This window comes from Mesoplodon bidens, assembly GCF_964165515.1.
Source record: "Mesoplodon bidens genome assembly, chromosome: 3".
Taxonomy (NCBI): Eukaryota; Metazoa; Chordata; class Mammalia; order Artiodactyla; family Ziphiidae; genus Mesoplodon; species Mesoplodon bidens.
The window spans coordinates 48,109,822-48,127,746 of NC_138178.1; the positions used below are offsets into that span (position 1 = coordinate 48,109,822).

At 38.2% G+C, this 17,925-nt stretch overlaps 1 protein-coding gene across 1 annotated transcript in view; it reads right to left on the reverse strand.

Moving 5' to 3' along the window:
- Positions 1 to 17,925, reverse strand: part of ALDH1A2 (aldehyde dehydrogenase 1 family member A2) — a 98,077-nt gene that overhangs the window by 33,029 nt on the left and 47,123 nt on the right. Inside the window, exons 5-7 of the mRNA XM_081229534.1 lie at positions 9,661 to 9,722; positions 7,537 to 7,665; positions 7,297 to 7,410 (exon numbers count right to left, since the gene is read on the reverse strand). Of these exons, the coding sequence (XP_081085660.1) occupies positions 7,297 to 7,410; positions 7,537 to 7,665; positions 9,661 to 9,722 (305 nt within the window). The remainder of the gene's footprint in view (positions 1 to 7,296; positions 7,411 to 7,536; positions 7,666 to 9,660; positions 9,723 to 17,925) is intronic.

The following is a 17,925-nucleotide window of genomic DNA, read 5'->3' on the forward strand; positions in this document are numbered from 1 at the left end:
TGAATTCTCATCATATTCAACAATTCTCAGTCAGCTGCCTCACCTCCTCCGAAGTCTTTTTGTTAACTGCTTCTCACATCACTCTTTTACAGAGTGACGGTAACCCTGCTACTTCTCCCCTCTGTCACTGATGAAGTCCCTCATGACTGCTTAACACTGATAGATCACCTCGCGACTCCTTGAGATGATCTGCAGGAAAACGCTTTGGGCAACACTGATTTCTCATGGTTCACTGATGGTTTCTATTTAAAAAGTGACAATGACAAATATTGTGCTGGACATGCTATTACAACTCCTTTTAATGTTGTTGAAGCAGCATCTTTACTTATAGCTACTTTGGCGTAACAGGCTGAATTATGTGCTCTTACACAGGCTTGTACTTCAGCCAAGGACAAAAGTGCCACTGATAGTAGATGTGCTTTCAGAGTAGCTCATACTTTTGGAATGTTGTGGAAGCAATATGGCTTCCTTACTTGTAGTGGAAATAAAATTTAAAATGGCCCTTAGAACAGATGTATATGTATAACTGATTCACTTTGTTATAAAGCAGAAACTAACACACCATTGTGAAGCAATTATACTCCAATAAAGTTGTAAAAAAAAGGAATAAAGCTGTTATAAAAACTCAAAAAATAATAAAATAAAATAAAATAAAATGGCCCTTATATTCAGTAATTGTTAGATGCAATACTTTTATCTGCTGCTTTAGCTATTATTAAGATTCTAAAGTTGACTTTCTGGAAGCTAAAAGAAATCACCTTGTTGACATTTCCACAAGGAATGCTGTCCTTAAAGGAACCAACAACAGCCAAACCTCTGGCATGGTCCAAAGAGATATTTCCCCAAATTATAACTTAGAAAAACTGGTTAGAGAAGCCGAACACAATTGGCCTCAGAGAAGGAAAAACAAGACTGGAAGTTCAACAATTCTTGGTTTGACAAAAAGAGAAAGCTCTGGTTTGGACCAAATAACAACTCAGTCCTAGCAGTGATTCTAGAATTCCCAATCCTAACCACTGTACATACATTAAACCATTGGTCTGCTGACATAATGATAGCATTCATGAATCAATATTGGTGAAGAAACATTAAGACTGCAAGAAGTTCCTACCTCACTTACCCCACTCGTCTGAAATATAACCCAGAGAAGCCTGTTTGCACTGCTCCCGGACATTTCAAACTGCCTAATAACCATTTGAGGTCTGGAAAAAGCATTTCATACAACTTCCTCTGTCTCATGAATATAAATATGGTTTAGTCCTGGTCTGTCTGTTTTCACACTGGGCTGAAGGCATCTCTTGCAGACAGGCTACTGCCTCTTCTGTGGCTAAAGTCCCTTTGAAAAAGATTATCCCTACCTGGGTAACTCCTCTTGAACTTCATAGTGATCAAGGAACTCATCTTACTAGTCAGTACTTTGACAACTGTGCACTGTTTGGCCAGTTTTACAATGCTTTCACCATGTGTACCACTGTTAACCCTCTAGTTTAGTCAAATGCACTAATGATATTATTAAGACTCAAATGGAAAATTTGTAGAGTCCCTAAAAACACCTTGGCCAAAAGCATTGTCATAGGTCCTTCTAAATCTTAGATCCATCCCTTTTGGAACTCATAAACTCTCATACTTTGAAACAGTCATAGAATACCCAATGAACTTGGCTCCTGCCCCTTTTGACTCACAGATAAGAGAGATAATGCAATATTACAAAGGCCTAATTGCTTCTATTAAAAATAACCATGTTTTGTTAGAGCAATCTTTTTTACAGTGTGCTCTTGGGAGACAAAGACTGTCAGCATCACACCTTACACCCTGGAGATTTTATCTATTGGAAAAGACCTCCAGAAAGACTTTCTCCAACCTTGCTGGAAAGATCCCCTATCTGGTACTGCTAACCAACCCTTGTGCCACTGAACTCCAGGGAATAGACTTTTGGATTCACGTGATACACTAAAAGAAAGCACCAAACCCTGACTGGACCTGCACATCATCTGGGGACCTGAAAGTAAAAATTTTCTAGAATTGAAGCAGACAACACCTGATGAGATAGCTTTCTCAAGATAATCTGGACCAGTCCTGTTGGAAGCTTGCCTGCCAGACCTTTAATGATGACATAACACTTCAGAAGATCTCCTATGTCTACGATCTTGACAACACATGGATTTTACACAGAAAGTGCCTGAGAGTTCTCCCTCCTATCCCTCCTTGTTACTAGAATGTGACCTCAATAGGTTTTCAATCTGTGTACTTTCCTCTGACATGGGAAACTACACCCAAGGTCCTTCTGGGCATTGAGAGACAAAAAGCTGCTGAAACCAGAAAACTGGACTCTTGATCAGCAATGCTTTCAGAGAAAGCTCTTGATCAAAAGGGGGAAGTGTAAAAATGAATAACAGAAACCTCAATTAAGATAGAGTTGGGAGACCAGAAAGGGGAGCTCTAACGCCTATGACAAGAGAGAGCCTAACAGGAAAAAGAAAGACTTCCTCTTCTTGCCTGGCAAGAGCTCATCCAATTAGAGGAGACTGTCACAATCTCAACCAATGAAAAGCCACTATACTTCAAACTGTCAAATTCTCCAATGGACTCTGTTTACTATAGCCCTCAAATTTCCTTTTCCCTTCTTTAAGAGTCCTCTCCTTGCTGTGGAAGGACTTGCATGTGGTTTGCCATGGTTGCAGACCCCAAACTGCAATTCTTTGCTGATTCTGAATAAACCCATTTTGGCTGTAGGAATAACTGGCAGTCTATTTGTCAAAAACTGTCACTGGACTTGCCCTCTCATGGTAAACTAGAAAGGTACATGAAATTGCTTTCTTTAAATGAGATATCAGGCAGTATGGGACTGTGATTCTAGAGATAAAAGAAACAAACAAGGGAAGACCTTTCAGCCAAAAGACTTTCTAGATTGCAGCATGGGATGGGGAAACCAAAGTAGAACACGGTGGTCTCACTGAATTGATGAAACAGATCAGAGTTTAGAGAGAATAAGGTGGTTAAAATGTGAAGGGCTTGGTACCAGAGGGAGACAATACAGTCAAGAAACCTTATGGGGGTCCCATCAAGTCTTTGGCTGAAGGCTAAACTGGGTATGCATAAGGTGAAACTCCACAAGACTGGATAAAGAACAAAGACCAGGTAATTTGTATGCTGAATAATCCTCAGAGCTCATAGAGAGTTGGGGACATTTGAGTTTTGACTAGCCAGAGTGGAAAGACCTAGTTGAACACTGAGAACATTCAGTAGAAACTCCAGAAGGATCCCAACTTAGTAATCTTAATAAAGTTTAGTATCTTAGTAAAAGATAAGCTAGTACTTAACAAAGCTTAAAATTAAGTGTCAAAAGGGTCAAGCTGTACTTCAAGTGACTTAACCACTTTACAGAAGAAAGTCCAGCACTCTTTAAAGAAAGAAAACAAAATCCACATGTTCAATAAGGTAATGGTCACAATGTTCAGCATCCTTTCAAAAATTAACAGACATGAAAAAAGCATATATATTTGAAAAATAACTGCCAAAGTTTTCCAAATTTGATGAAAATATAAACTCACAGATCCAAGAATTTCAAATGAACCTCAAATGGGAAGAAAAACAAAGAAAACTACACAGAAGCACATCATAATCAAATTGTTGAAAATCAGTAAAAAGAAAACATTTCTAAAGCCCCAAGAGAAAAAAAATTATATACAGTAAAACAAAGATAAGAATGACTGCTAACTTCTTATCAGAAACAGAGCAAGTCATAAAAAACCAGAATGACATCTTTCAAGTGTTGAAAGTAAAATAAAATAAAATAAAAACTGTTGAATCAGAATTTTATATTCAGGAAAAAGTCATAAAAAATGAAAACAAAATAAAGACATTTTCAGACAAACAGAAGCTGAGAGAATTTTTCACTAACAGACTGGTACTATAAGAAATGTTAAAGAAAGATCTTTATATAGAAGGAAAATGATATCAGAAAGAAACATGGACCAAAAAAAACAAAAAAACAGAAAAAAAAGAAGAGGGTCAGAAAAGGCAAGTATGTGACTAAATGTAAAATAATTTTGTTTTCTCATTTAAAAAAATTTTTGAAAAGATAGTTGAATTTTTAAAACAAAAAGTGTAGCAATGTACTATGGGCTATATAACATACATCAATAGTGAATTATAGAACAACAGTAGCATGAAGGATGGGATGAGAAGTAGAAGAATTCTGTTGTACTGTTATTACATTATATATGAAGTAACATAATACTTTAAAATAATAGACTGTGATTAAGATGCATGTTGTAATTACTAAAGCAAGCACTTTAAAAAGAGGCTTAGCTGGGGCACCCCTGGTGGCGCAGCAGTTGGGAATCTGCCTGCCAATGCAGGGGACATGGGTTCGAGCCCTGGTCCGGGGAGATCCCACATGCCGCGGAACAACTAAGCCTGTGAGCCACAACTACTGAGCCTGCGCTCTAGAGCCCATGAGCCATAACTACTGAGCCCACATGCCACAACTACTGAGGCCCACACGCCTAGAGCCCGTGCTCCACAACAAGAGAAGCCACTGCAATGAGAAGCCTGCGCACCGCAACAAAGAGTGGCACCCGCTCACCGCAACTAGAGAAAAGCCTGCACACAGCAATGAAGGCACAACACACACAAAAATAAAAATAAATAAATTTATATAAAAAAGAGGCTTAGCTAATAATCCAAAATAAAAGATAAAATGGAGTACTAAATTCATCCAAATAAGGCAGAAAAAGAGGAGCAAAAGAACAAAAAGCAAATGGGACAAGTAGAAAATAAAATCAAAATGGGAGATTCAAACCCAATCATATCAATAATTCGTTAAATACTGAACAACAACCCCCTCACCAAAAAAAAAATCAGGCACAGGAGAGTACATATTATATCAGTCCATTTATATGAACTAATAGAATAAGAAAAATTAATAAAAAGGGTCAGTGGTTGCCTGGGGCCAAGGGTATGACAAATCATTTTAGGGTATGGAAATATTCTATATCTAAATTTGGGTGATGGTTACAAGACTGTGTACATTTGGTACTTAAATGGGTGCATTTTACTGTGTGTAAATTATACTTCAATAAAGTCTTTTTAAAAGTTTAAAAAACGTTTTAAATAGTAAAACAGAGATTAAACCCAGGCAACCTGGAAACAAGCACTTATGTTCTTATTGATTCACTATGTCACTTCTTGTCCGGCCTGAAAGATTAAGTCATCATTTCAATATAACCTTCCAATACACGGTACTGTGACTTAAAAAAAAAAGTGCTCAGTTTTTAAACTGAAATATCCTTGGAACAAAAAGTTAAATCCCCAGAAATTACTTTATCAAGAAAAGCCTAACACGTAAATGATGATATCAGTGATGAACATTATAGGACAAATAAATGAAGAGATTTATATTATGTTCCTAGATGAGAAGTCAATCTTCTGGAGAGAGCACTTATCCCTCAATTTAATATAGACAGGGAATATGACACCAATCAAAATTTCAATGAGTTTTGTAGAGGAAGGTAAGATACTTGGAAAACTAATTTGATATTTTGTCTGAAAGAATGGGAAAGAATAGCCAAAAGGTTCTGAAAAACCAAATAAGAGGGCATCTTGCCTACCATATTACAACACATCTTTTAAAACCTAATAATTAAAGCAACCTGGTACTAGTGAAAATACTGAGGACTGATGTTACAGAGAATGGCAACATAGGTTGTTCCAGACTTTGCTTCCCTTCACGAGAAGCGTAACAAACAACTATTAAAAAAAACCAAGACATCACTGAGAGAATCCTAGAACACAAGGTTAAGCCTGAAGCACTCCCCTGCACCATAGAGACCCAGACAGACTCCATTAGAAGGGTTATGAAAAGCGGCCTACACTGTGACTGCATTGCCCCTCCCCCAGGCCATTGCAGCACCATGTGGAGAGATCTCTCCTGACCCTCTGGTTCCTCCAGTGGTAAAAGAGAAGCCAGAATTGTGAGTTAATTTGTGGGAGCCACTACTCTGATCTCGTACCACAGGGATTGCAGGGGACTCTGCGGAGCTCAAGCACTGGGAACATGACTGTGACAGTGAAGGGGGTAGGGGCTTGCAGCACACAAATCTTGGCAGACTGAATTCCTACCTGCGGTGACCAAGCAGTAATCCCAACCAGTGGCTTTGCTCATCTGCAGAACCAAATTGGGGGCACACTCTGATCAGGGAACACAGAGGGTTGTAGATCTGCCTGATTCAGCTACTCAAATAAGGACTTTTGCTAGTCCTAGAGCCCAGTTTGCCCTGCCCAGACAAGGAGCTGAATCACTGCACCACCCACTGTAGAGTGTCTTCCGGCCCCATGTGACTAGAAGGGCTGATAATTCCTAAAAGTTGTATGCCTCGGTAGTGCTTGAGCCAAGAGGCAGGCAAGCAGAGCTGACTGCCCCCAGAGCAAAGCCAGTACAGGACATGGAGTGCTGGCCTGTAGCCTTGTTCAGCTTATACATTACCTATGGCTACTTCGTGCTACAGGGGCAGAGTTAAATAGCTGCAGCAGAGACCATATTGCCGGCAAAGTCTACAATATTTGCCATCTGGCCTTTTACAGAAAAAGTTTGCTGACCTCTACTCTATATCACCCCTTATGGCTCATGGCCATAGTAAGCTGCAAACTGCATCTATAGGATTTGGTGATATAATAAGACCAGAGATTAATTTAGATCTCCAGTTCTTTTTATTTTTTTTTAAGATTTTTTTGATGTGGACCATTTTTAAAGTCTTTATTGAATTTGTTACAATTCTGCTTCTATTTTATGTCCGCGAGGCATGTGGGATCTCAGCTCCCCAACCAGGGATCAAACCCGCACCCCCCTGCATTGGAAGGCGAAGTCTTAACCACTGGACCGCCAGGAAAGTCCCTAGATCTCCAGTTCTTACCTTATGATCTTGATTTAAGAAAGTGTTCAGAATCCCAGCTTCTGGGACACTTCTGTGGGACAGTTTGTTAGTTTGGTTTTGCCTCTGATATGTGTTCCTTTTATTTCAAAATATAATCGGGTTTTGTTTGTTTTTCTGGGACTGGTCTCACACAAATGGCATACAAAAAAACCTCAGAGATCTGTGGCATCAAATAGTCAATGTACACCTTTACTTTGACATTCATCAGTCTTCTAGCTATGATACCAGTGCTGCTCGTTGAGACCTTGGGTATTCACTGCTCTTTAGGTGTTCAGCCTATGGGTAACAGTTTCAATTTTCTCTGAAACCCTCTACTCATTTGCAGAACTGTTCTTCAAGCTATGGTTTCTCAGGCACCTACCTCAGTAGACCCTGTGAACGCAATCTTGTCTATGCCAACATGAGAAGCTATTGCTGCCCCGGCCGTTGGCCCGTATCCTGGCAAAATATTGATGACTCCCGGTGGAAAGCCAGCCTAACAAAACAGAATTAGAGGAAATGTGGCTTGTGAAAGCTGATGAAGCATGTTAAATCGGATATACTCCAGTAGGCCCCAACTGTAAGGAGAGTGGGAGCCACTCCTGAAGTCAGTTTCTCTTACCTCCTTGATGAGGGCTCCCATGTAGAGCGCGCTGAGTGGTGTTTGTTCTGCTGGTTTAATAACTACTGTATTGCCACAGCACAGAGCTGGAGCAATTTTCCAGGCAAACATCAGCAGGGGGAAGTTCCACTGAAAGGCAAAAACTCAAGGTTGATAGATGAAAAATATTCCTCCATTACTTTGTTTTCAAGCTGTGACTTCTCAGATGTCTCAGACTAGTCCTCAACATAAATCTTGTCCCACCAGAGTATAGATGTTTGGATTTTTAAATTACTTCATTAAGAACAGAATAGGATTGACTGTGAAAATCCCTCCTTTTCTCTGGTCAGCAAATTACTATTTCCAGCTACCCACAAAAAGAAATCTCATGGTAAAAAGGGAGTCTTTGTTTCTTCTTTGTTTTGTTTTGGTTTTTCATTGGTGTTACTTTGTATGTTTTTAAGATTAGCCTTTGGTTCCAGTAAGTTCTTATGTATGAAAACTTTTTCTTGCATTTGTGATTTTTACACCAGGATTTCAAACTGGTATGAAAGCTCTTCAGTGTGGAAGAACTAGAAGTCAGTGTATATTTCCAGGCAGCACCTTTTTCTTTACCTACATGTATTGTCACAAAACAAATGATTACAAAAAATAAAGTGCATCTACTGATGAGTATGCAAAAGTTTTAGTTTGTCTCCTTGACACTGTAAAAAAAGCTAATGGAGACTAAAAAATATAGGGGAGTATCTGAGTCTGCAGCCTAATATAGTTTAAACTGATTTTAAAAGGATATTAAGCTTGTATTGTTATAAGTGCAGGCATGAGCCTCAGTACTATCAGGTGTCGTTGATAATTTCATTAAGAAAGAAAACAAAAATCCTGGTCCCCTGGCTTCAGCCCCTGACCACAATGTGTTTCTGCCTGAAGCATCTCAGCTGCCATCCTTGAAAGATTCTCACTGGCCCTGGCAAGCTTGCAAAAATATACAAGTGTCTTGCCTTCACCAAACACCCAATTTCTTTTCCCCTTAGTTGTTTATAAACTTGGGAGTACACAGTGATGTTTTAATTCCATCTACAGTATATAAATCTTGGAGTGCAGTAATTGAGCCGAGCTGGCTGACAAGCGGCTCTTGTCCTGTCAGTGAAAGCTGCAGCTCCAAGAGTCTGGGGAAGGGCAGGAAAAGCAGGTTTGAGTTCCTGCAATTAAGGTGACAGACCTCAACCCTGCTCTGAGCTGAGTAGGATTTCCCTGGGTGGTTTAGGAGCAGAAGAACTTAAACCAAATCTCTCATCTTCCCTTTTCATTCTCTAATAAACCTCACAGTAACCTAGAGCTTATGGACCACTAAAATAACATATTAATACTTCTCAAAAATCTTTGGTTTCCAAAGCCAAAGATTATCTTGAATTGTTCTCCTATATTTTGAGAAGAGAAAACTTCTTGTCTATACTGTAAGAATTTAAATTGAGCCTTCCCTGAAATCCTTGCCAGAACGATTAGCTAGAATCTTCTGTTGGCAGATTCGATGATGTTTTGTACAGTGCCAAGGCTGTGTATGAGACAGAGAGAAAAAAAAATGTTTAATGTTTCAGTCCAAACACTAAGCACTACATATATTTCCCTGTACAAGACACACAACAGCCCGGCATGGTTTCAATTATGACTGTGACGTTAATTGTACTGCTGTGTCTTCTGTAGAGTCTTCTATCTAGATTCTTGTGAAAAGAAATAGTGGGAAAGAATGGGATTAAAAGATCATATAAAACAATATGCCTGGAAAAATGGTGAGTCACGGTTCTAAAAAATAAACAAGCAAATATAACAAAGTATTAATTTTCCATAAGCAGAATGGACATCCATAACCAAGGGCAGGTTATTAATACACTAGACTTTGCTTTGCTTATTTTAATCATGAGAATTCCATGACTTGAGAACTCAACTCCTGGTAACAAAGCTGAAACCCTATTAACCTGTTCAAATAAGCATTTGCAGGGAGGCTGTTAAAGATATGTCAACAACATGAACTCAGTTTTTTTTCCCCCAGTAATGGAAAACACACATTGCTGAGGTCCATGTTTTATGTATCTTTAAGAGAACTGGTTCAAATGAAAATAAATACGAGGCGTGAGGAGATACACTCACTGGGATGATCTGTCCACACACTCCAATAGGTTCGTGTCTTGTAAAGGTAAAATAGTCTCCATCTGAAAGAAACGAGCACCGTCACTACCACAGAGTTCAGACTAGAAGAAAAACTGCAGAGGGAGAACTTGGGTGGCAGCAAAAAGCAGAAATAAAGTTGAGAAAACTTTTTTTCCATGGTTCCTACTCAACTGTGTATGAAAGCTGGTAGAAAAGCTGTCACTTGGCAAAGGGTTTCTCCAGATATGGTCCCCAGACACCCAAACAGAGTACTGGTAAGAGGCCCTCAAAGGCAAAATAAAAGACAAGTTTATGACACTAGATGCAGTGCTGGGGGTGAAGGGTGGGGCAGGGATGGGGGCAGGCGGGCCAGGGAATTGGAAAATATTAAATATTATATTAAATATTAAAATGATATTTATATATAGAACAGTTGAGTTAAAAACTGAGGTACCTCAAAATTTTAAAAAGTTTTCTGAAAGTACTAAAAAAAAGAAACTAAGTAAAATGCTACTGGGTAAATTTAAAATGCTAGGCAACTGGAAAAGGTGAGGTGTAAAAGTAAGATCTATTTCATAACTCAATCCTGGTGTCCAAATGCACTTCCAGGCACTGGGGGAACCCAGGCATGTCTAGGCCTATTTCAAGAAGGCAAAAGTTCACTTCAAAGAAGATTACATCAATAACCCAAAGCCTCCACCCTCAAACCAGCCATGGAAATGAGGACAATTTAATAACCTTGTTTTCCCTATAGGAGCAATGGGAAGTTGGAATAAATACCCAGGAAATCCAAACCAAATTCTTCTTTAGGAAAGTACCATTATGTTTATCTGAATTATTTTAAGTGGCTAATTGAGATAACCAAAGAATGGCTTGTTTTTCTTAGCATAAAGCTTTTCATTTCTGGTATTGGGTCTTTGTTTTTCCCTCAGCTGCCAACCCTTTGGCTGCTTCACTGATACTTGTTTTCTCTCTCAAAAGCCATTCACTAGGGAAAGTGAAGACCCTCAGTTAATACTCAGGAAGAGCATTACTATTAGGGATGGGAATGAAAGTGGGGACAGGAGGAGATGCTAATTCTTCCTAGAATTAACAGCTATCTGTTGCTGGTACATCTTTTCAAAGAACTTTTTCTTCCCACATACATTAGCATCCTTTTATCCCCTCTCTTTTTTTAAAAAAAAATACAAATGGGGTCATATTATTCACAGTCTTCTATACTTTGGTTTTTCCCACTTTTTTCATATAAATCTAACACATTTTTTAAGCTGCTAAATGTTATTCCACTGGCTCAATAAATAATGGTACCACTGTAAACTGTCCTGAAGGACAACAGAGATTGCTTTCAGTTCAAGCTATTATAAATAATGCTGTAACACTATCATTTTATATATCTCTGTGTATCTGTGAAATTTCATGGTCAGAGTGTACATGCATTTCACATTTTGATCAAATTGCCAAATCACTCTTCAGAAAAATTACACAATTTATAATTCCAAAACAACATGTTTTTTTCCCTACCCTTTAACACTGGGGTTTTTCAAACATTTTAATTTTGGTCAATCTGATAGGTAAGAAAATGACAACCTGTTTTGATTTGTGTTTGATGATATATGGATTGAATATTTTTTCATGTTTAATGGTCATTTAAATTTTTTTTCTTCAGGTTTATATCCTTTCTCATTTTTCTACTAGGTTATTCTTTTTTAATCATTTAGAGAACTCTGTGTATATTAAGAAAATTAGGCCTTTGTCATGTGTATATGCAAAGTTTTACCCTAGTCTGCTACTTGTCTCATAATTTTGTTTCATGTATATTACTTTAAATGGAAGAATTTAGGAAGAAGTTAAGCTCAGCAACTGTAGGAAGGAAATTACTTTAGAATGTATCTCCACTACAACAAAAAAAATAGCCAAAATGTGGAAACTGTCCACAGGATGACAATAAGAAGTCTGAGTAATATTTTAAAAATCAAGTTTAACTATCTCAGCTTTGTATGCAGACAATTCAAGAACTTTCATAGATATCTTTTTTTTACAATAGTGCAAGTTACCACCCTTCTTCAATTTATAAATCTCTGAAAAAGTTTTTTTCTATTAATACATTTTAATGTTTCACATTTTTTCCCCAGAAGATATAAATGCAATATTAGGCTCCTCTTCCTGGGAAGGTTTTTCACAGGGAGCAAAAACACTGATCAATAGGCTAGAGAGTTTCATTTGCAAGGAAGTCCTTCTCACGTAAACTCTGTAATCTGGCTAAGGTGATGGATTCGGGTGTTAATCAAAGACCATAGAAAGAAAGTGTAATGTCAAGATGGAGTACAAATGGCCTGAGAAAAAAATGGGAATATGAACTGAAGACCCACACAGGTGTTTATTTTAGCAGCACTAGAATGGTTCAGAGAGAATTCACAGGGCACTTGCACAAGCACAGCATTGTAATTCATAAAGCGTTTCTCCCCCCTACATTCTAAATGCTGAAAAATTTAGTTGTATTACTTATATAATTTTGAAAGTTACTGAAGAAATGAAAGAGAAGAAAAAGTGTAGGAAAATCTTGGGCTTCCCTGGTGGCGCAGTGGTTGAGAGTCCGCCTGTCGATGCAGGGGACACGGGTTCGTGCCCCAGTACGGGAAGATCCCACATGCCGTGGAGCGGCTGGGCCCGTGAGCCATGGATGCTGAGCCTGTGCGTCCGGAGCCTGTGCTCCGCAAAGGAGAGGCCACAACAGTGAGAGGCCCGTGTACCGCAAAAAAAAAAAAAAAAAAAAGTATGAAAATCTTAAAAAGCTGACCTCATAAGGAATTGAACTCAACTCAATTGATCCCAAGAGAAACGAGTTATGGGGAAAGAAAACTTTCTTGGATAAACTGTTCACAGATTTGACAATGGCTGGTGCAGTGAAAGAAATCAAAGAATCTTCCATCTAAGTTCCTCTAAGCAGTAGATAAATAAAGGGTATTTTGGTGCTCTTCCCAAAACACTGCTGAGTGAAAGAGATAAAGAAAGGGTCCCAGACCTTGTGCTCAGTCCGTATTCTCATCTGGTTAGTGGAAGAGGATTCTGAACACCCCTAGTCTGAACAGGGTGCCCAGAACACACGAGAACTATACCTCTTATGTGTACCCTTGGCCAGGGCTGGAGGCACCTCAGAGGTCTCACACAGCTACTATGACCCTGCTCTGGATCTCACCAAGCTTCTAGGCTAAGGTTACCCAAAGGCCAATCACTCAAGAGCCACCTTCTTAATTTTTGCCATGTTCAAGTATCACTTACCCTATTACTTATAATTTCTTAAATTAACTCATCTTTTAAAAGTTATTTGTCAGCTATTTGTTAGCCTCACCTTAAGGAAAATCTATGAAATAACAGATTTCATGAGCTAGCTATATTTTCTTCTAATATTCTTCAAACCTACTAATTAAAATAAAACATGCTTACTGCATTACTGTAAAGAATCATCTTTTTTTTTTTTTTTTTTTTGCGGTACGCGGGCCTCTCACCGCTGTGACCTTTCCCGTCGCGGAGCACAGGCTCCGGACGCGCAGGCTCAGCGTCCATGGCTCATGGGCCCAGCCGCTCGGCGGCATGTGGGATCCTCCCGGACTGGGGCATGAACCCATGTCCCCTGCTTCGGCAGGCGGACTCTCAACCACTGCGCCACCAGGGAAGCCCCAAGAATCATCTTTAATTTTTATTTTTTATTGAAGTATAGTTGATTATGTTTCAGGTATACAGCAAAGTGATTCAGTTATAAATATACATATATACTCTTTTTGAGATTCTTTCCTATTATAGGTTATTACAAGATACTGAATATAGTTCCCTGTGCTATACAGTAGATCCTTGTTGTTTGTATATTTTATATATAGTAGTCTGTATCTGTTAATCCCAAATTCCAAATTTATCCCTCCCCCACCTTTCCCCTTTGGTATGTTTTCTATGTCTGTGAGTCTATTTCTGTTTTGTAAATAAGTTCATTTGTATCATTTTTTAAAGATTCTACATATAAGTGATACCATATGATATTTGCCTTTCTCTGATTTACTTCACTCAGTATGATAACCTCTAGGCCCATCCATGTTGGTGCAAATGGCATTCTTTCTCTATATGGCTGAGTAATATTCCATCGTGTATATACACACACACGTGTGTGTATATATATGTGTGTGTGTGTGTGTGTGTGTGTGTGTGTGTGTGTGTGTGTATATCTCAATATCACATCTTCTTTATCCATTCATCTGTCGATAGACATTTAGATTGCTTCCACGTCTTGGCTATTGTGAACAGTGCTGCTATGAACACTGGATGCATGATTCTTTTTGAATTAGAGTTTCCTCCGGACCTATGCCCAGGAGTAAGATTGCTGGATCATATGATAGCTCTATTTTTAGTTTTTTGAGGAACCTCCATACTGTTCTCCATAGTGGCTGCACCAATTTACATTCCCACCAACAGTGTAGGAGGATTCCCTTTTCTCCACACCCTCTCCAGCATTTATTATTTGTAGACTTTTTGATGATGGCCATTCTGACCAGGGTGAGGTGATACCTCATTGTGGTTCTGATTTGCATTTCTATAGAATCATCTTGCAGGCTACCAGTGCCACATGGTATGCCATATTGTGCTTCTCAAATTTAAATGTGTACACAAAGCACCTAGAGTTTTTGTGAAAATGCAGATTATGAATCTGTAAATCTAGGGTGGGACCTAAGAGTCGGCATTTCTATAAACTCCCAGATTATGCCAATGCTTCTGATCTACAGACCACACTCCAAGTAGTGAGGTTCAGAGGAACCAAGCAGGTAAAGGGTAGTCCATGTGTATTGTGATGACCTACAGCTGCTGACTTCATTTCTATTTACTTTTTGCCTCTCTGATAACTAATTTGCCTGAAAGGAGTTTGAAGTGTAGGAGAATCTAAACAATGTTTTTAACACTTTTAAAACAGGAAGATAAGAACAAAAACATATATACTTCTACAGAACCTTACAAAACATTTTTACATTCTTGCCTCATTTCATGCTCAAAACAACACTATGGAAAAATTAGGGCAAGTATTATTATTAAAAATTTACAATTAGAGAAAATATGGCACAGAGAAGTTAAGTCTAAAGTGATATCACTGGTTAAGTTGTGGCTCCTGCACTTGAATCTGCATCATCAGACTTCAAATTCACTTCCCTTAGAAACATATTAAAGGCTCTTTTGTGAAAAAGGTGTTGGATTTAGGTGGCTATCACAAACCATAGAATCAGAGTGTAACGTCAAGGAGTGCAAATGGGGGGAAAAAGACAACCCTTTTACGAAGGGTGAAGATGATTCTTTGAGGATGTGGTGTGTGGACAGAGAACTCACATAGACTCCTGTATCTAAAGTTATAAAGGGAACACTACAGAGCAACAGCCCTCTCCTCAGGTGGGGGAGCCCAAGGCTGAGCACCTCTCTGCATCTGGGGTGGGTCGACTCCAAGAGGGTGCGGAGTATTACTTCTCCCTCTCTCTCTTCTACACCTAAGATGATGCATAATGAGTACAGCTCTCTGCCTAGAAGAAAAATTGCAGCCCGTTTTCCCATCTTTTACAATAATAATGCTCTCTAAATATGGCAAGATGATTAAAAAGATTGTTCCCATCATTTCTCTACCATTATGCTATAAAGCACATCAGCCTGACAGAAAAAATCTCCATCTAAACTCCGATACTCCATTTTAGGCTATGATGATCTTAGGTCTTCTTACCAAATATGAGGCATTACAGAGAGAGTTCAGACTCAGCAAGAAAGGACTGCATGTGATGTAAATACTAAATAAATGTTCTGAATATCACATTCTGAGACAACAAGTTAGCATATAACTATGGTGGAGAAAACTAAAGAAGTGATGACACACCAAAACAGAGATACTAATTCACATTTAGAACTTTTTATCTCTCAGCCTCTTTTCCATTTCACTCAAGTAAAAAATACTGTTCTCAAAAGGAGTTTATTTTAAGACACACCCAGAGGCAACTTCTCTTACGTGTTTCATATCTGAATGTTATACACCTTTATGAAGAATATAAAAATCTTACAATTAAAAACTCTATTTTACCATGAATTTGGTTGAACTATGGATCAAATTTTACTGAGTATGTACAGATTGAGCCATTTCTAGAATTAAACTAAGACGAGTCTTTGTCTCTAGAGATGAGTAATAGAAAAACCTCTTCCACATTTGTGAATGTTGAGGCACTCTTCTATGTTCTTTGATGGGGGCTCATCAAATTACACAAGCAGTATAGCAATTACTTAGTTATTTAGAACAATTTAAATATTTGGATTATTCTTTCAGGGTAAACATTACTTCTTAAAGCAGATTTTATAGTTGTTTGAAAAAAATTTTTGACAGAATTATTATTCTCATAAGAATATTTGGCATTGACATAATCTACATATAAACTAGACAGAGTATGATTAGGTAATACCTATGGGTCAATGAAATCAGAAGAATCTGAAATGTGCCAGAAATTGAGAAGAAATTTATCAAATATGGACCCCAAGAAATGGCTCCCAGGAATGCAAGGATTCTTCAATATACGCAAATCAATCAATGTGATACATCATATTAACAAATTGAAGGATACCGTATGATCATCTCGGTAGATGCAGAAAAAGCTTTCAACAAAATTCAACACCCATTTATGATAGAAACCCTCCAGAAAGTAGGCATAGAGGGAACTTACCTCAACATAATAACGGCCATATATGACAAACCCACAGCCAGCATCATTTGCAGTGGTGAAACACTGAAACCATTTCCACTAAGATCAGGAACAAGAGAAGGTTGTCCACTCTCACCATTATTATTCAACATAGTTTTGGATGTTTTAGCCACAGCAATCAGAGAAGAAAAAGAAATAAAAGGAATCCAACTCGGAAAAGAAGAAGTAAAGCTGTCACTGTTTGCAGATGACATGACACTATACATAGAGAATCCTAAAGATGCTACCAGAAAACTACTAGAGCTAATCAATGAATTGGGTAAAGTAGCAGGATACAAAATTAATGCACAGAAATCTCTTGCATTCCTATACACAATGTTACTGTGCATTTCAGCTAGGCCAAGGAAAGGGGGTGGTTGTAATGGGGAAAAAAATTAAAGAAAGGGACTTTTTTTTTCCATTTAAAAAAGTTTTCCCCTTTTGGAGCTGCTTACTTAGTCCTCTTCCTGTTTTACTTCCTCATATCATTTACTCAGCAATGCAGAAGTATTTTCATAGAACTGATGAAATTTTGCCAAAGTTCTCATCAAAGTTTAGGGTTCGCTTACACTGAATTGTCATTTGATTTCTGATGCAAGCTCTCATGGCTTTGTTTGGGCCATCTAAATGTGAAATCTTTCATTTTTTAAATGAACGGCTCCAAGATAAAGGTAAATATTAATTATTAAATGCTACCAAATAGTTCTTCCATTAAGGATAATGTATTGTGATCTATATAGTAAAACTGGCCATCTAAAGTGAACACACTTAGGGCCATTTGTGGGCCTAGTGATGGAAAATCTGAAAGAGAAATTAAGGAAACACTCCCATTTACCATTGCAACAAAAAGAATAAAATACCTAGGAATAAACCTACCTAAGGAGACAAAAGACCTGTATGCAGAAAACTATAAGACACTGATGAAAGAAATTAAAGATGATACAAACAGATGGAGAGATATACCATGTTCTTGGATTGGAAGAATCAACATTGTGAAAAGAACTATAACTACCCAAAGCAATCTACAGATTCAATGCAATCCCTATCAAACTACCACTGGCATTTTTCACAGAACTAGAACAAAAAATTTCACAATTTGTATGGAAACACACAAGACCCCAAATTGCCAAAGCAATCTTGAGAAAGAAAAACGGAGTTGGAGGAATCAGGCTCCCAGACTTCAGACTACACTACAAAGCTACAGTAATCAAGATAGTACAGTACTGGCACAAAAACAGAAATCTAGATGAATGGAACAGGATAGAAAGTGCAGAGATAAGTCCACGCACTTATAGTCACCTTATCTTTGATTAAGGAGGCAATAATATACAATGGAGAAAAGACAGCCTTTTCAATAAGTGGTGCTGGGAAAACTGGACAGCTATATGTTAAAGAATGAAGTTAGAACACTTCCTAACACCATACACAAAAATAAACTCAAAATGGATTAACGATCTAAATGTAAGGCCAGACACTATAAAACTCTTACAGGAAAACATAGGCAGAACACTCTATGACATCA